Source organism: Doryrhamphus excisus, linkage group LG15 (genome assembly GCF_037039965.1).
Source record: "Doryrhamphus excisus strain RoL-2023G ecotype Guam linkage group LG15, RoL_Dexc_Guam_v1.1, whole genome shotgun sequence".
NCBI classification, from domain to species: domain Eukaryota; kingdom Metazoa; phylum Chordata; class Actinopteri; order Syngnathiformes; family Syngnathidae; genus Doryrhamphus; species Doryrhamphus excisus.
Window position 1 is genome coordinate 5,504,798 of NC_136371.1, and position 15,197 is coordinate 5,519,994.

Consider the following 15,197-nt stretch of genomic DNA (forward strand, 5'->3'; position numbering starts at 1 on the left):
GTGCGCCATCATCTGGAGACTGTAGTGCAGTGCAATGTGATCTTCATGACACATCAGCTGTATTTCCTGATTTTAGATGTATTCATTTCCTACATTTTCTCTATATAATATAATATAATATAATATAATATAATATAATATAATATAATATAATATAATATAATATAATATAATATAATATAATATAATATAAACAGAAAAACAGGATTATCACAATGGTATCACTGAGGAGTCTATACTTTTAGCCATAAAAAGGTGTGCATCTCAGTTATATTTGAAGTTTTTTATTTAATTTGTGTCTTATTTGGCCCTTGACCTTATTTGACCTTTACACCCTATATAGCAACACTGGATTCACTACATGCAGAATGAAATATTTCAATAACATATTTAATAATTTCCTTAATAGTTTGAGAAGCGTCTGCGGTGATGTGAGAGATGTGGTCTCTGCATCGGATCATTGTGGTGAAAAGGGACCTGAGTCGAAAGCCAAAGCTCTCAATTAACCAGTTGAGCCACGTTCCTATATAGTCATGAGCTTTGGGTAGTGACCGAAGGGAGAGAAGCTGTCATCTGGTAGAAACCCAGAGTAGAACTGTTGCATCTCCATATGGGAGGAGCAGTGGCCCGTACATCTGGTCAAGATTCCTTCTGGAAACCTCCCTGGGGAGGTGTTCTGAGCATGTCTGGCCGGTAGGAGTCCTCGGGGAAGACCCAAGACACGTTGGACAGATTAAAGTGGCCTGGGAATGCCTTAGGGTCTGCCAGGATGGGCTGGACTAAGTAGCTGGGTAGAGGGAAGTCTGGGCATCACTGTTTTGGCTACTGCCCCACGACCTGACCTCAAAAAGTTGGCCTTCGCCAAGGCTGCCCTTTATCACAGATTCTGTTAATCATTTTCATGGACAGAATTTGTAGGTGCAGCCAAGGCGTTGAGGGAGTCCAGGTTGGGGGGCCTAAGGACATCAATTCTGCTATTTGCAGACAATGTGGTCCTAATGGCCTCATTGCGATTTGACCTTCAGATTGCAGCTGAGTGAGTGTGAAGCTCCTGGGATGAGACTTGGTACATCCAAATCCGAGGCAATGGTTCTCAGTCGGAAAAGGGTAGAGTGGGATTGAGTGGGTTGGGAATGATGTCCTGCCCCAGGTGGAGGAGTTCAAGTATCTCAGGGTCTTGTTCACAAGTGAGGGAAGGTTGGAGCTTGAGGTCGACTGGTGGATTGCTGCAGCATCTGCAGTAATGCAGTCACTGTATCGGACCGTCGTGTTGAGCTGAAAGGCTCAGCTGGAAGGCAAAGCTCTCAATTTACCGGTCGATCTATGTTCCCACCCTCACCTATAGTCATGAGCTTTGGGTTGAAAGCTAGTATGGTGGCCGGACTCTAAGACATAGAGAGTACAGTCGCTGCTCCTTCACATTGAGAGGAGCCAGTTGAGGTATTTAAAGGATACTGTCCGGCTGCCTCCCAGAATTTAGACTTGATTAAAAAATAATTGCTAGTTTTTTCCATGTTTGCTGTTGTTTTTAGTTTACTTGTTAGTTTCGCCAGGTGCCAAGGGGCAAAAAAAAAAACAAAAACACGGTCCACAGGCTGCACTTTTAGCGCACCCCTGTGTTGAGGTGATTTAAAAAATATTCACATTTGAGAGGCTGAAATTACAAAACTTACAATTGTAATAAACATACGGAATGCCAAAGTTGTTGATGATTAAGTGGATAATCAATTATTTAATGATTAATAATTAATGCGGCGGTATAAATATGAGTGTGAATGATTGTTTGCCCTGAGATTGGAAATAGCAATGGTAATAATTTTAATGTCTGAAAAAGTGTAGAATGAAGCAAAGCGTATTTAATAGTGCTAACTTCCCTGTGTTTGTTGACTAATTCTGTGTTCAATATGCAACAGTTGTGTTCCTCTTAGTGAAGAAAAATTATAAAAGATGTGTATTAGAGCTTTAGACAGCTTATTGAGCAATGAAGAATAAATCAATCATTTAATTAATAAAGGTAAAGTTGATGGAAACATTGTTTTGTAATGGTGGATATATTTTACCCAACCATAAACGGCTGCAAAATGACCTTGGTGTACACTCACCATGTGTTTATCATGTCTGAAGTATCCGGTTCTGGGTCCGAGAGTTGACACAATCCCAGTCAGTCAGTCTATGTCTTCATTGGTCCAGTATTCATTATCTTGTTGAGCAGCAAACACAGACTATGATAGGAGGACTTAATGTTTACTGTACTTTCATTCCACCTATAGCTATCTAATACCCTGTGAAGATGAGGGCTGGGCTTTGTCATAGAATGGAATATTTTAAGGTACTCCATCCTGGATATACAGTACTTGTACCACTATTTCTCCTATAGTAGAAACTTATATAGGCATCCCAAAATCATTTTGGGTTATGCAGTACATGATATGTTTCATTGTGTAATATGGGTTCAATGAGAATATACAGGCCATGTGAAATAGTAATTCCCATCTCTGAGCATTGTAGACGATTCCACCTTAACAGTGGAGCAGAAGGCATCTTTCCCTCTTATTGATTTTGACTAAGCACTCAGGCCAGTTAGCATGGATGCATGCAGGCTGCCCTCATTGGATTGTATTATAACAGTTGCAGATAATATAATAAGCACTTTTTTTATTTGACAGTTAAATATAAATGCATTATTTACCTCACTACCACTATTATGGGCATAATTTAATGACATCACCTTTTACTAACTTATTACCTCATTATTATTATTATCAGGATTTTTTTGTTCATAAAGGAAATATATAAGGAAATATATTGTCAATAAATATGGGGTCTGCAATATTAAGGAAGTGTGACAAATTCAGAGCAAATGTGTTAGTTACAATGTACTTCATCATCGTTTTTTAAGTTCAAATGAAACAGGTTACCAAGGCTGGTCAATTTAAGGAAGAAAGGGCAGTTCTGGGTCGGTGATTGGTTCATTCATAGAGGCGGTGTCCAGATATTCTCATATGTGATTGGTTGGGGCCTGAGCTGGCGACCAATTACTGCACAGGTTTTTACTGGTTACTGTGAATGACAATTCAGGAAATCTTGCTCGCACCGCATGTAGCGCATAGAAGGAGGCGTAAACACACACTCACACACACAGTGCTTCACAGCTAGCGAGGTAAGCAATAAAGCATTTTTTCTAGACATTGGGTACAAACGGATGTCGAAAGTACAACGCATGAGAAGTAATTGACTGGGATACTTTTCTACATTAGGCTGTTTTTTGTCAGTTCACTCGGTTTAGTTTGAGTTTAGCAATGGAGCATCGGGACCTCGGGCCTGCTAATAGTAGGCCGTCCCAACGACTTTGGTGTGTTTGCCCTGCGCGGGAAATTTCCTCTTAGTTATATATTCCCACAAATTCCAAATGAAAATTGTTTGTTATCGCGGCTTGTTACTATTTGTGTCGTGGGAACATTGTTCTTATTGAAGACTGGAGTGCCATCGTCGACTGAATCGTGCATCTTGGTCGTGATCGTGCGCTGGTTTGCTAGCGTGGGTTAGCATGAAGCTATGGTGTCTCGCGACTGCGCAGCAACATCAACGTGACTAGGCCGACGTTAGCGTAGCTTCAACCTTTGGTATTTAATTCTAGCCCAACGCGAGTGCCTTGTTTTCATGGTTCAAACTGACACGCAGATGCTTTAAAAAGTGAACAAGTCAACTTTAGTCCCGATATGTCGTCGACTTTCATATTTCAGTCCACGTTTAATACTCGACCACGACATGCTGGTCGTAGCAGTTTGCAGCGCACGTCATCAAGCATTGGAAAATAATAGAGGCTGTAAATTGATGGTTGCTACATTTGTGACGTTTAAGTAGGGTCGCTGTATCATAACTGAGGAGTTTGACGCAACAAGTTCATCATTGCTCTTTGACAACAAAAGACGGTGAAAGCGTGGTCGCTCGTCATTTAACGAATGTCAGCATTTAGGTACTTAAAATGAGGAGCTTGATTACATATTAACTTACATTCTTCCTGAATTGATGTCTTCAGCGCCGTCAGCAAGCTGAAGTTTGGCCAATGACGATCACCACATGATTCCATTGAGAACATTATGTAAGTTAGTTTTAATAGTTGTAGATGCCGACAAAGCCCTCATCCTAAAATACTACATCCTTGGTTAGATAGTAAATTAGAAAACCCATACCCAATCTATGTAGCATGCCAGACGCTCAGTTGCTGTTTGCTCCCTGATAATGATGGTTGTAGTTGGACATCAGCAGTCCTGTAGGTTTTATGTTGGATGTTTCCAGCTTTTTAAGTCACTCAAACCATCTGTTTAAAAGTCGGCTTGGAAAGCAATAGCTTTTATTAAGAGTAAATATGTAAGGTCTAACTTAAAACAGATTTTCCCAAGGTGCTGCACTCGTATTGCACTTCTGTGTATTATATTCAAAACTGGCCAATTTCTACAATCAAAATGGGTAACATGTTACTAGATTTTAACCACATTAACCTTTGTGTAAACCTGGCGTGTCTGTATGCAGTGATATTATTGACACAATGTCTTCTCCAGGTAATGGAGATGAGCAGCAACAGCGAGTGCTTTGGATGTGGCCGTTCAGGGCACTGGATTAAACATTGCCCCAATGCCGCTGGTCCACGGGGACGTGCCCGAGGCAGGGGACGAGGCAAGGGTACTACATACTATCTAGGCCACACCCAGCATCAGATTTGAATTACATTTTTAACCTGACCAGGTGTCTTTGCTACTGTTAAAAGTTAACAAAAGTAGATGGATCTTGCAGGTTAGTATCCTCTTACTCATCTGTATATGTCGCTACAGAGACGTTCTGCTATCGGTGTGGAGACCAAGGACACATAGCAAGGGAATGTGAGCAAACTGAGGATGGTGAGCATTGCTTCTTAGCTTTTGACATGCAGAAGCTCCACAAAAGTCAACATTTGGGAAGCACTTTTTACCTTTTTTTTCCCCTCGTCCCCTGCCTCCTCAGCATGCTACAACTGCCACAGGAGTGGCCACATTTCTCGTGACTGCAAGGAGCCCAAAAAGGAGAGGGAGCAGCTGTGCTACACCTGCGGTAAGGCTGGTCACATGGCCCGTGACTGCGACCACGCCAACGAGCAGAAGTGCTACTCCTGCGGCGGCTTTGGCCACATCCAGAAGCTTTGTGACAAGGTGAAATGTTACAGGTAAGTGTTGGCTACCTGTCCTGTTGCCGGTCTTATTTTAACTTTCACTCGACTCTAATGCAGCGGTTGTCGCCCGCAGGTGTGGTGAGATTGGTCACGTCGCAGTGCATTGCAGCAAATCCAGCGAGACCAACTGCTACAACTGTGGAAAGGCAGGCCACCTGGCAAAAGAGTGCACCATCGAAGCCACCGCATAATCAGTGCCCTCTGTTGCCCCTCCTTTTTTCAGATTGATGGTTGGTTGTATTATTTTCTCTGAATCCTCTTCACTGGCCAACGGTTGGCTAACAGAGGCTAGTCCCAGGCCAGTGAGCCTCTCGACATGTAATACAATGAAAGGGGTGAAAAAAAATCTTTCTGCATTCAATACAAAAATGTTTTAGTTTGGTAGCGGTGTTATGTATAATGCTTTGTTAAAGAACCCCCCTTTCCAAGCCACTGGTGATCAGAGAAGAAATGGGACTAAACATGGGAATCTATAGGACCTCTGAGCTTGTGGAAGTGAGTCTCTTGTCAAGAGATAAAAGAAGGGAGTAAATGGAAACCGAACTTCCATGTATGGTTATTTTGGTTTTAGTGCGATGAGTTGGCCAAGGGAGAACGACGTGGAAACAGTTCATATCATGATACATTTCAGCCCTACACGCAGCAAAGTGGGCACCTACAAACGACATGTTCTCTTGTGAAGATACAACATTTTGGAGGTATTAAAAGAAACAACTTCTTTTATAGAAAATCTGTTTACAATTTAAAAGTCACTTGGTTGTCCAAGGTAGATATTTCCTTTAAAAATGGCTTTGGAATTATTTTTCTTTTTACCTTGGCAAAATTAAAACACCATGTCTAGTCGTAAGATCAGCAGAATTTGGAGTTATTTCGGAATGAGATGTTTTCACAGAAATCAAAATGTTATTTTTGTACAATATCACTTAGACTACTGTATAAATACCATTTGCTTGTACTCAGTTTTTAAGTCGGAAGGAAAGTGCAACTGATGTCCTAGAAAATAGAAATGTAATTTTAAACTATCAATAAAGCTGGAGGAGCACGGGGAGAACATTGTCTGAATTAATTGTCACACGAGTGCATTATTTTTTGCAGTCTAAGAGCTGAATATTGAAATTGTGGTTGGTGTTGTGTGAGAAATGTCATTTGAATACTTGGAAGTATTTGGCCTACTTTGATGTATTAGCTGAAAGTGTAGTCTATACCAGATAAAATATCCATGTAGGTCACTTTCACTAGACCCTAAGAACCACCGTTTATGCATTAGTTTAGTATTCAAACCAGCAGTGTTTGTACACACGCTGTCAACCGCTTTTGTACAGGCAGGATGCTCCATAGAGCATGTAAGTGGACCCTGCAGCATCGACGCAAACGACTCGGGTTACCAGTCAAATTCCATCTGCTTCCCTGCGGCAAACGAGAAGCAGTAAAATGGAGAACCTTGGTCGCGAGGGATGGCTATTAAAGGCAGTTGCTAAATATGAATTCTGCAGTGGTAAATAAGCGTTGGCCGTGGCAGTCGAATGTTTTGGTAAGCAGGGACTTTTTACGCTACACTATCGTGTCATATATTGAGTTGCTTTAATAGCAAGAAATGTAATCTTGCCTGGGTGTCTTAAAATGGCAGCGGGGCTTTCAGTTTTGCAGCTGCAGCGGTGGACCCTCCTTCTCTGACGTCATTACGTAGCGTCACGTGACGTCACGTTGTCTCGCCCAGTCACAGAGACCAGGCAGAGAACATCAGTCGAGAAAACAATCGGCCGGAGCCAGCCGGCTCATTCGGGGCTCGGTTATTCCTTTTGGTCGCGGAGGCGTCGCTAAAATGAGGGGACTCCTTCCGTTGTACCGGGGCCTGTGCTCCGGGGGAAGCCGGCACATCAGGACAACCTCTGCGGTTGTCGGTTCTCGGTGTGGGTTTTGCGGAACTAATAGCAAGGTACGGTTGGAGGGGCTGTTGAGCTGGGCTCAGTATAGGAAAACAATTCCCTTGTTGTCAAGGCACTTCTGGGATTATGTGTTCAATTCCTTCAGTGTCAAAATGACTCTGCGTTCATTGTTTAAAATCTGCATGATGGTCACACAAAAGGGGCCACCATGTCACAGCCTGTTTTCCCCCCCGATGGGATAAACAAGAGTGTTATTTATTCACAGTTTGCTTTCATTGCATCTTTCCCACACACCAACAAAAGGCCAATGGGATATTCAAGTTATTTGACAACATGCACAATAAATGTGTCATTCTTCTTCAGTTACTAATAATAATACATTGATAACAATAAATAGAGTAAGCTGCAGTCACTAAGTCAGACATGTTTACACACACATATTCTTGACCACATTCCCTGACTAAATATGCTGATATGCAGTATTAAATGGTGATATAATATGTAAACCTCACATTGCTAGTTACCGCTAATGAGTTTAATATGGGGGTGTTGTGATTTTGTAGTGTCTTATTCATATTTACACAACTTAAGTACAGTTAAATCCCCTCCCTAAAGCTGGTGTTTTACAACTATGTGGCAACATATCTATGAATATGTGTCTTGTTTGAGTCCGTTATCTTTTGTTTAGTGGTCAAAATTGTATCCATCTTTTTCCCTCAGCCCCAGCCAAAGTTCGGCTTGTTGTTCGACATTGATGGCGTGCTTGTCCGGGGAAGGATGCCAATCCCAGCTGCCAAAAAGGCCTTTGAGAAATTGGTGGATTCTCGGGGACAGTTTGTGGTGCCAGTAGTTTTTGTGACAAATGCAGGAAATTGCCTCAGACAAAAGAAAGCAGACCAGCTCTCGCACATCCTCGGAGTACCGGTGAGTTGTTATGTGTAAATTAAACTTAGTGTGTGTTAGTGTAATCCATTTATAGATGTTAAACATCTATGTTATAGATCACTCAAGATCAAGTCATCATGTCCCATAGCCCTTTGAGGATGTTCAAGAAGTTCCATGACAAGTGTGTGCTTGTGTCAGGACAAGGACCAGTTTTGGAAATTGCTAAAAAGTATCCTTCATTCTTCTTTTGCTTGTAAATTATTTAAATAGGTCTCATTTCAATTGCATGATCCTTAATTAACACCCTCTTTTCCAGTCTTGGTTTCAATAACGTCATAAGTGTTGACATGCTGAGGGAATCATTCCCACTTCTGGACATGGTGGACCACAACAGGAGACCCAAACTACCGGTGAGACCATGTTGATGCTACACTGGTTTATATTAGGGAGAACAATGTTGTCTCAGAACTAACATTACAGGTTCTCGATAGTATTACAAATTGTGGGGAGGGAGAAAAATGGTCTGTCTGACAAAAATAATGGCGGACCACTGCATTACACAACTCTAGGGGAATCTGTAAACAGTCCTTATAAATTCTGTATGTATGAATTACAAATCAGGTTTAGGCAAGTCAAAACTGCACGGCAGTAACTGCAAGTAGTTGCTCGTATAAGTGTTGCTGAAAAGAACATGTTTCATTCCTTTCATTGCAGTCCAATCCTGTAGGCAACCTTCCCAAGGTTGAAGGTGAGTACTCTTCTCTGAGGAAAAAGCCTATGTACGCACAGGTGCAGCGCAATAAATTAGAATATATTTTTATTTATATTGACTCTTGTAAACATATTGTAAAATTAAAAAGGCTCTATATCATACATTTTTTATACACACCCTCATCAGCACATGAAATAAAAAACCCAGTGAGCCTTTAATTGGCCTGTTGCATGATAGTGAAATTTCTTGGTATATACACCATTAGAGTGTTTAAATTGATCCAATGCCATCCACAGCTGTGGTTCTCTTTGGGGAGCCGATTCGATGGGAGACCAATCTGCAGCTCATCATTGACGTTTTAATGACCAACGGCAATCTCAGTAGCGTTCACAAGACCCAAAACACACCTCACCTACCCTTACTGGCCTGCAATATGGACCTGATGTGGATGGCCGAGGCACATTCTCCACGGTAAAGTGGCGATGCCGCTCACATATAAGCGGCAAAAGTTGCAACATTCATCATTTCCTCTCCACATTTTATCTCAGGTTTGGACATGGCACTTTTCTGGTGTGCTTAGAGAATATCTACAAGAAGATAACCGGGAAAGACCTCAAGTATGAGGCTCTGATGGGAAAACCAAGTGAGCTGACCTACCATTTTGCTGAGTACCTCATTCGTGGGCAGGCCTTGCAGAGGCAATGGGAATGTCCCATCACTTCGCTCTATGCTATAGGGTAAGACAAACTATCTTGTACATGTTTTTAGTGACAAATCCAGACAAGTGCTTTTAAACAGCCTACAGGCACTCATGTAAACACATTTTGTCATTATTCCATATTAAAAAGGTGCTTCATCCTGGAAAAGCCTCCACTGTGGCTGAATTACAACAAAAAAGTATATTTAAATTATATTGAAATTACTGTCGGGCGGCACGGCGGTCGAGTGGTTAGCACGCAGACCTCATAGCTAGGAGGACCAGGGTTGGATTTGTTCGATTCCACCCTCTGCCATCTCTGTGTGGAGTTTGCATGTTCTCCCCGTGCATGCGTGGGTTTTCCCACATTCCAAAAACATGCTAGGTTAATTGACTCCAAATTGTCCATAGGTATGAATGTGAGTGTGAATGGTTGTTTGTCTATATGTGCCCTGTGATTGGCTGGCGACCAGTCCAGGGTGTACCCCGCCTCTCGCCCGAAGATAGCTGGGATAGGCACCAGCACCCCCGCGACCCTCGTGAGGAAAAAGCGGTAGAAAATGAATGAATGAATGAATGAAATTACTGTTATCCCATTGGTGGACTGATTTCTGTCTATTGCTCCCAGGGATAACCTCATGACTGACATCTACGGAGCTAACCTGTACAATCGCTACCTGGAGGAGAGAAGCGCGAGAAAGAACCCCAAAGCCATTGCCAAGCTGGCAGCCGCCACCGGCTCCACCACCACAGTGCCCACAGAAGAGGAGGTGGACAACCTGTGGGAGAGCGAGCTGGCATTACCCGCCGCCACCTCCTGTAAATCGGTCCTTGTGTGCACAGGCGTCTACAACCCCAAAGCAGAGGTGCCGTCTGACGCCAGCCGCTGCATCAAGGAAACAGTGTTCCATGGCCACCGGGACTTCCGCTTCGACCCCGCACTGGTGGAACCAGGTCATATTGTGCACGATGTGGCCGAGGCTGTCGAGCTCGTTTTCGAGCAAGAAAAGTTTGTGCCTCAGTAGAAACGGAGGGAGGATGGACTCTTCTCTTGATACACTGTGCGTCCTGTTCAACCCCCCCCCCCCCCCCCCTTTTAGGGCTTTTAGTCTTCTAAACATTGAAATTGGAAAAAAAAATGCCCAGTTTATGTGACAGTCAGCTGATCTTTTATATTGCTTTTGTGAGGCGCTTGTTTTTATTTTTTCAAACTGCCTTATGTTACCCTGTTAAATATTTTTAGACCATATTGGCGTGCAGAAACGTGAGGTCATTCTGTATTTGTTACAAGTCCCCCCCCCCACTGGTTTTATAAAGCTTTTCAAATGGTGGACCTTGTTCTTTGGAGGCCACCTTTATAGTGTTTCAATTGTTTATGTGTTTTTCCCTTGAAAAATCTATGCATGAATGAGAGTATTTGTACTGTATGAACAAACTATTGGCTGTGCAATATACAGTAGTCTTCAATCAGTACTGCATTGTGCATAGTTGTAAAACACTTGACCAGTATTCGTGTTTATTGTGACCATTTTCCCAACATGCCATTATTTCGTTGTATGTTGTTACATACCACATGCTTACTCCAATTTTATTTTTGTATTTTGCAAAAAGCAAGCTTTTAATGCTCTATTTGACCACATGTAGTGTTTCACTCATTGTAAATACTGTAAGTCAAGAAAATATAAAGAATTACTGCAAACATTTGTGTGTTGTTGTGTTTTATCATACGTGTATCTATATAATTATTGAGTGGTGTGAAGGTATGGGCATTTTGGGGACGGGATGATAAATAATGTTAAAGATGATTCTTGAATGGTCCTTTAACATTGCATTTATTGCCAAAATAAGCTTTTATTCCATCAAAGTGAACCTTGGATAATAAATACGTTGCATTTGTGTAGTGTTATCATGACATGAGTTGTAATAGGTCCCTCAGATAACTTTTATCTTGATATTGTGTTTTTTGTGTAGTACGTCCAACACTTGCGGTAGCAACTCCATGTTGACAGGAGACCTTTCCAGATCCTCAGTACAAAGATGACGATCTGCACTGACAGACAGCATCCTCGCATGTCTCCCCCTCAGTGGACTAAAAGAGTCAGCATGGAGCACCGGGTGATTTTGCTCAATGTGCAGCGTAAAGGTGCAGTTTTTTGCAAGTCTCAGGCTCCAAACAAGTAAAACCACGAGGCAGCAGAGCAACAATCCCATGACGATGACGTAAGTGCTACTATAGCATCCTCTCAGGGCGCACTGGGTAAAGTAGTCATCAGTGAGTTCACTGATAGCTTTCTGAGCCACAGAGGTGGGACTGGAGCAGGTGGGCTCCTGAGAGACCACAGCCTTGTTCCTTAGCAGCCAGTTCCTCAAATACTCAATGCCGCAGTCACAGTGGAAAAGGTTACCAGAGAGAGAGACTCTTTGGAGGCCCGCCAGTCCGTCGAAAAGGCCCGAGGGGACGGTGGTGAGGCCGTTGTCCTGCATGAGGAGTTCTGTGGTGTCTGACGGCAGAGGAGGCAACGCCGCGAGGTCACGAGAGGTGCAGTTGACTCGCAGACCAGTTGGCGGGAGACTCGTGCACAGACAGGCCTGACCAAGAGAGGGTATAGTGATTGTGGCCCAGAGCAGGAGGAGAGCTAATCCTGCACCAGAGAGCATCCTGAAAGATGACAAAAACGTGTTTGCATGACACACACACACCAACCGGGGAAGGCATTTGCAGAAATGCACACATTATGAAATAATAAGATGATATTTTAAAAAATATATACTTCTTCACAAAGATTATACTACCCAGCTTTGACATGCATCACACTTGGGTAAACAAAGTAGTAGATAGCACTATATCTTTGTATAGCAGTAGGTTGAAACGTCAAAACAGCAGGTATTGGTATTAAGGTGTTCAAAGAATTATACAAGATTCTATAGCAATTCTATAGCGCATATACGTATATATGTATATAATAAAGAGAAACAATTGTATTAAAAATAAGCATAAAACTAACTTCAAGCCAAAAGTAACAAACCTTTTAGAGTGAAATTACCAGTGAGGTTACTCATTATCCCGGTGGTCATCCTTGAATTATCCTCCTATATTTATCATTAGGGTCCAGTGTTACATTGATCTATGGAGTATTCAACGCTAATGAACGTTATTGACACAACAGCAGTGTGATGAGTGCTCAACGATGAAGGGAAACCCTCTGCTTGGATGAGATAAGTAGCTATCTCTGAAAAACAGTAGGAGGGCCAATGAGAAGGACTCATACCCAAGTCACAGTCACTATGTGATATATTAGTGACTTTGACCTCCACTTACTACACGGACACGGCAACATACTTGATACTTAATTTGAATTTAAATACAAGTATAAAGCAAGCTATGAAACTTCTAAATTTATCATTATGGAAATTGTAATATGGGAAGTTATGAAGGTAGACAAGAGTAATTCAATAAACACACAGAGTCCTTGTGGTTGTGGTTTTCACCTACAGGGGGCGTACTAGCACCGCCCTCTAGTGGATATAAGCATTTCATTATACTAGACTGCAAAAATTAAATCTCAACAAGATAAATAGGTAAAAAAAAAAACAAACACTAAAATAAAATATGGACTTCAAATACAAACTTAAAATATTCTACTAATAATATCTTAAAATACACACCATGTACCAGTCATGATGTGCTATATATATCACTATATTGACACTTACTATGGTTACTATGGTACCCATTATGTAATTGGATGGTCATATCACCTTGTACTGCGGTACGAGGTGCATTATTAAAAAAAAAACAAAAACCCCTTAAACTGTATTATGGAAAGCAGGAAGTGAACAAATGTAACAGTTACTGATTGTAAAAGTACCAGATGGAGGGGTAGGATTTAATAAGCTTTGCTTCTTCCTACTCCTTTTGGACATGTGGAACTGTGAACTGATTATGGGATGCATTCAATTGTAATCTGATGCATGTTCAAATGAAATAAAACCATTGCCATTACCAAATATTATTATTATAATAGATTAAATAATATAGGATCAGGATAGCCATAGCCTCTGAAACACACACCAAGTGCCAAGTTTAGTTCACCAGACAGTCCAACAATACTTCCCCCAGCACACACAAAAGGCCCCCTGAACAACAATTGACCCAGCCCCTTTTTACCAGTGAAAGGCCAACCATAATTCCCCAATGAGAGGGTGAGGCAATTTATCTAAAAAGTACCATATTTACACTTTCAACACCCTTCCTTTAGGTTACAAAAGCCTTTCAATATTACCACACTTAAGTTCCAATTTCTGTATACATTTTAACCACTATATTACATTTAACTACCTTTATCCAGAAACTACCCGGTTAACCCACCCCCCTTTTCCAGGTGACACTTGGGAGAGTCCAATCAAGGTGATTGTATGCCTCTGGCCTGCACTCACATGGGCCCGCCTCCATGCTTGTGCCCCGACCAATCACCTCAAAGAAAGGAGAAACCGATGAGAAACAAAAGCAATGACTTCTATATGAAAAACTAACCAACTAAATTGGCAATTAAACAACTTAAATGGTAAACAAATATAATTAAAGTACTAACGACTAAACATGACAGTGTGTAGGTGGGGCACACACCTGATCAGTGAGAGAGGATTGGCAGGTCCCTCACACTGATGTTCATGAATGCACCTCACTGCTAAAGTGACCTTAACGGTGTTCTGTGTTGGAATGGAGCACGCATATTGGCGTTCATGTTGGCAATAAAACATTAAAAGAAACAAGGAAATCTCCCAATGACAGTCTATATTATCTCTTATTTTAATATATCTATTATATTGGACAATATGAGTGTAAAGGTGACTATAGGGGTGTTATTTCATGTCTAGGGGACTCTAATCAGTTCATTGTTCCCATGAACTGGATCAAAGTTCAATTCACAGAGTTTACATTTGAATAGTTCACCATTTTAATGTTGAAAATTCAAAGTTGAGGCAGCACGGCGGTCTAGTGGTTAGCACGCAGACCTCACAGCTAGGAGGACCAGGGTTCAATTCCACCCTCGGCCATCTCTGTGTGGAGTTTGCATGTTCTCCCCGTGCATGCGTGGGTTTTCTCCGGGTACTCCGGTTTCCTCCTACATTCCAAAAACATGCTAGGTTAATTGGCCACTCCAAATTGTCCATAGGTATGAATGTGAGTGTGAATGGTTGTTTGTCTATATGTGCCCTGTGATTGGCTGGCGACCAGTCCAGGGTGTACCCCGCCTCACGCCTGAAGACAGCTGGGATAGGCTCCAGCACCCCCGCGAGGAAAAGCGGTAGAAAATGAATGAATGAATTCAAAGTTGAGTTCATATACATTTTTGTAAGTGAAAAGTGATGTTGTTCGGTCAGATTTGTAACCAATTAACCGCAATAAATGAGGGATGATTTCAGATTTTACGTCATGGATCCTTGCGTCACAAGTGTGTAGGTTAAAAAAAAAAGACAAGATTCCTACCATAAGTCATATATTTGTTTATTTTGCGTTCTCAACATTGTCACAGTTGAAAGTTTTACAATAACTGGGGTCTTACTGACTCACTACTCACTGTACAAACAGAATGCACACATAAATGAGGCCATTCTTGTGGTTTCCTTTTTTAGTTTTTTTTCTTTTAATGAGTCTCACGACAGACTGAGCTTGCAGTGAGATGCATATGTCTGAGTGCACAATGTGTGTGTGTTTATGTAAGGAGCATGACGTCAGTGGCAGCTAACTTTTCTAACAGTCTGCTTTTTGATGTCTACAGCAAATGGCAGTTGATATGTTCAGCTCTC

The 15,197-nt window shown here is 41.8% G+C and overlaps 3 protein-coding genes across 8 annotated transcripts; 2 read left to right on the plus strand and 1 right to left on the minus strand.

Annotated features, from left to right (window-relative positions):
• The first annotated feature begins 3,011 nt into the window (after positions 1 to 3,011).
• Positions 3,012 to 6,268, plus strand: cnbpa (CCHC-type zinc finger, nucleic acid binding protein a). Of its 6 annotated transcripts, none has more exons than XM_058051439.2 (6): positions 3,066 to 3,160; positions 4,040 to 4,102; positions 4,563 to 4,683; positions 4,833 to 4,898; positions 5,002 to 5,200; positions 5,280 to 6,268. In XM_058051439.2, the coding sequence occupies exons 3-6, from the start codon at positions 4,566 to 4,568 to the stop codon at positions 5,395 to 5,397; spliced, it is 501 nt and encodes a 166-aa protein (XP_057907422.1). In that variant the 5' UTR covers positions 3,066 to 3,160; positions 4,040 to 4,102; positions 4,563 to 4,565; the 3' UTR covers positions 5,398 to 6,268. The 6 variants fall into 6 exon arrangements, with proteins under 6 accessions (XP_057907421.1, XP_057907424.1, XP_057907422.1 ...); XM_058051442.2 differs by having other exon boundaries at positions 4,563 to 4,677; XM_058051438.2 differs by lacking the exon at positions 4,040 to 4,102 and having other exon boundaries at positions 3,012 to 3,160.
• A 640-nt stretch (positions 6,269 to 6,908) lies between these two features.
• Positions 6,909 to 10,464, plus strand: LOC131104350 (haloacid dehalogenase-like hydrolase domain-containing 5). Its single transcript, XM_058051421.2, has 8 exons — positions 6,909 to 7,142; positions 7,813 to 8,016; positions 8,094 to 8,206; positions 8,294 to 8,387; positions 8,692 to 8,725; positions 8,986 to 9,160; positions 9,238 to 9,426; positions 10,015 to 10,464. Exons 1-8 carry the CDS (start codon positions 7,029 to 7,031, stop codon positions 10,409 to 10,411), a joined length of 1,320 nt encoding a protein of 439 aa, XP_057907404.2. The 5' UTR covers positions 6,909 to 7,028; the 3' UTR covers positions 10,412 to 10,464.
• Positions 10,465 to 11,205: 741 nt separating this feature from the next.
• Positions 11,206 to 12,568, minus strand: gp9 (glycoprotein IX platelet). The gene is made up of 2 exons (XM_058051900.2): positions 12,413 to 12,568; positions 11,206 to 12,045 (listed from the first exon to the last, which is right to left on the minus strand). The coding sequence occupies exon 2, from the start codon at positions 12,042 to 12,044 to the stop codon at positions 11,319 to 11,321; it is 726 nt and encodes a 241-aa protein (XP_057907883.2). The 5' UTR covers position 12,045; positions 12,413 to 12,568; the 3' UTR covers positions 11,206 to 11,318.
• Positions 12,569 to 15,197: the final 2,629 nt, after the last annotated feature.

Bases quoted from the DNA above. Each gene is read 5' to 3' on its own strand.
- cnbpa (XM_058051438.2), top strand. From the start codon at position 4,566: ATGGAGATGAGCAGCAACAGCGAGTGCTTTGGATGTGGCCGTTCAGGG. The intron at 4,684-4,832 runs GTACTACATACT...ATGTCGCTACAG, and splicing joins AGGCAGGGGACGAGGCAAGG to AGACGTTCTGCTATCGGTGT. The intron at 4,899-5,001 runs GTGAGCATTGCT...CTGCCTCCTCAG, and splicing joins ATGTGAGCAAACTGAGGATG to CATGCTACAACTGCCACAGG.
- LOC131104350 (XM_058051421.2), top strand. From the start codon at position 7,029: ATGAGGGGACTCCTTCCGTTGTACCGGGGCCTGTGCTCCGGGGGAAGC. The intron at 8,017-8,093 runs GTGAGTTGTTAT...TCTATGTTATAG, and splicing joins CGCACATCCTCGGAGTACCG to ATCACTCAAGATCAAGTCAT. The intron at 9,161-9,237 runs GTAAAGTGGCGA...ATTTTATCTCAG, and splicing joins GCCGAGGCACATTCTCCACG to GTTTGGACATGGCACTTTTC.
- gp9 (XM_058051900.2), bottom strand. From the start codon at position 12,044: ATGCTCTCTGGTGCAGGATTAGCTCTCCTCCTGCTCTGGGCCACAATC.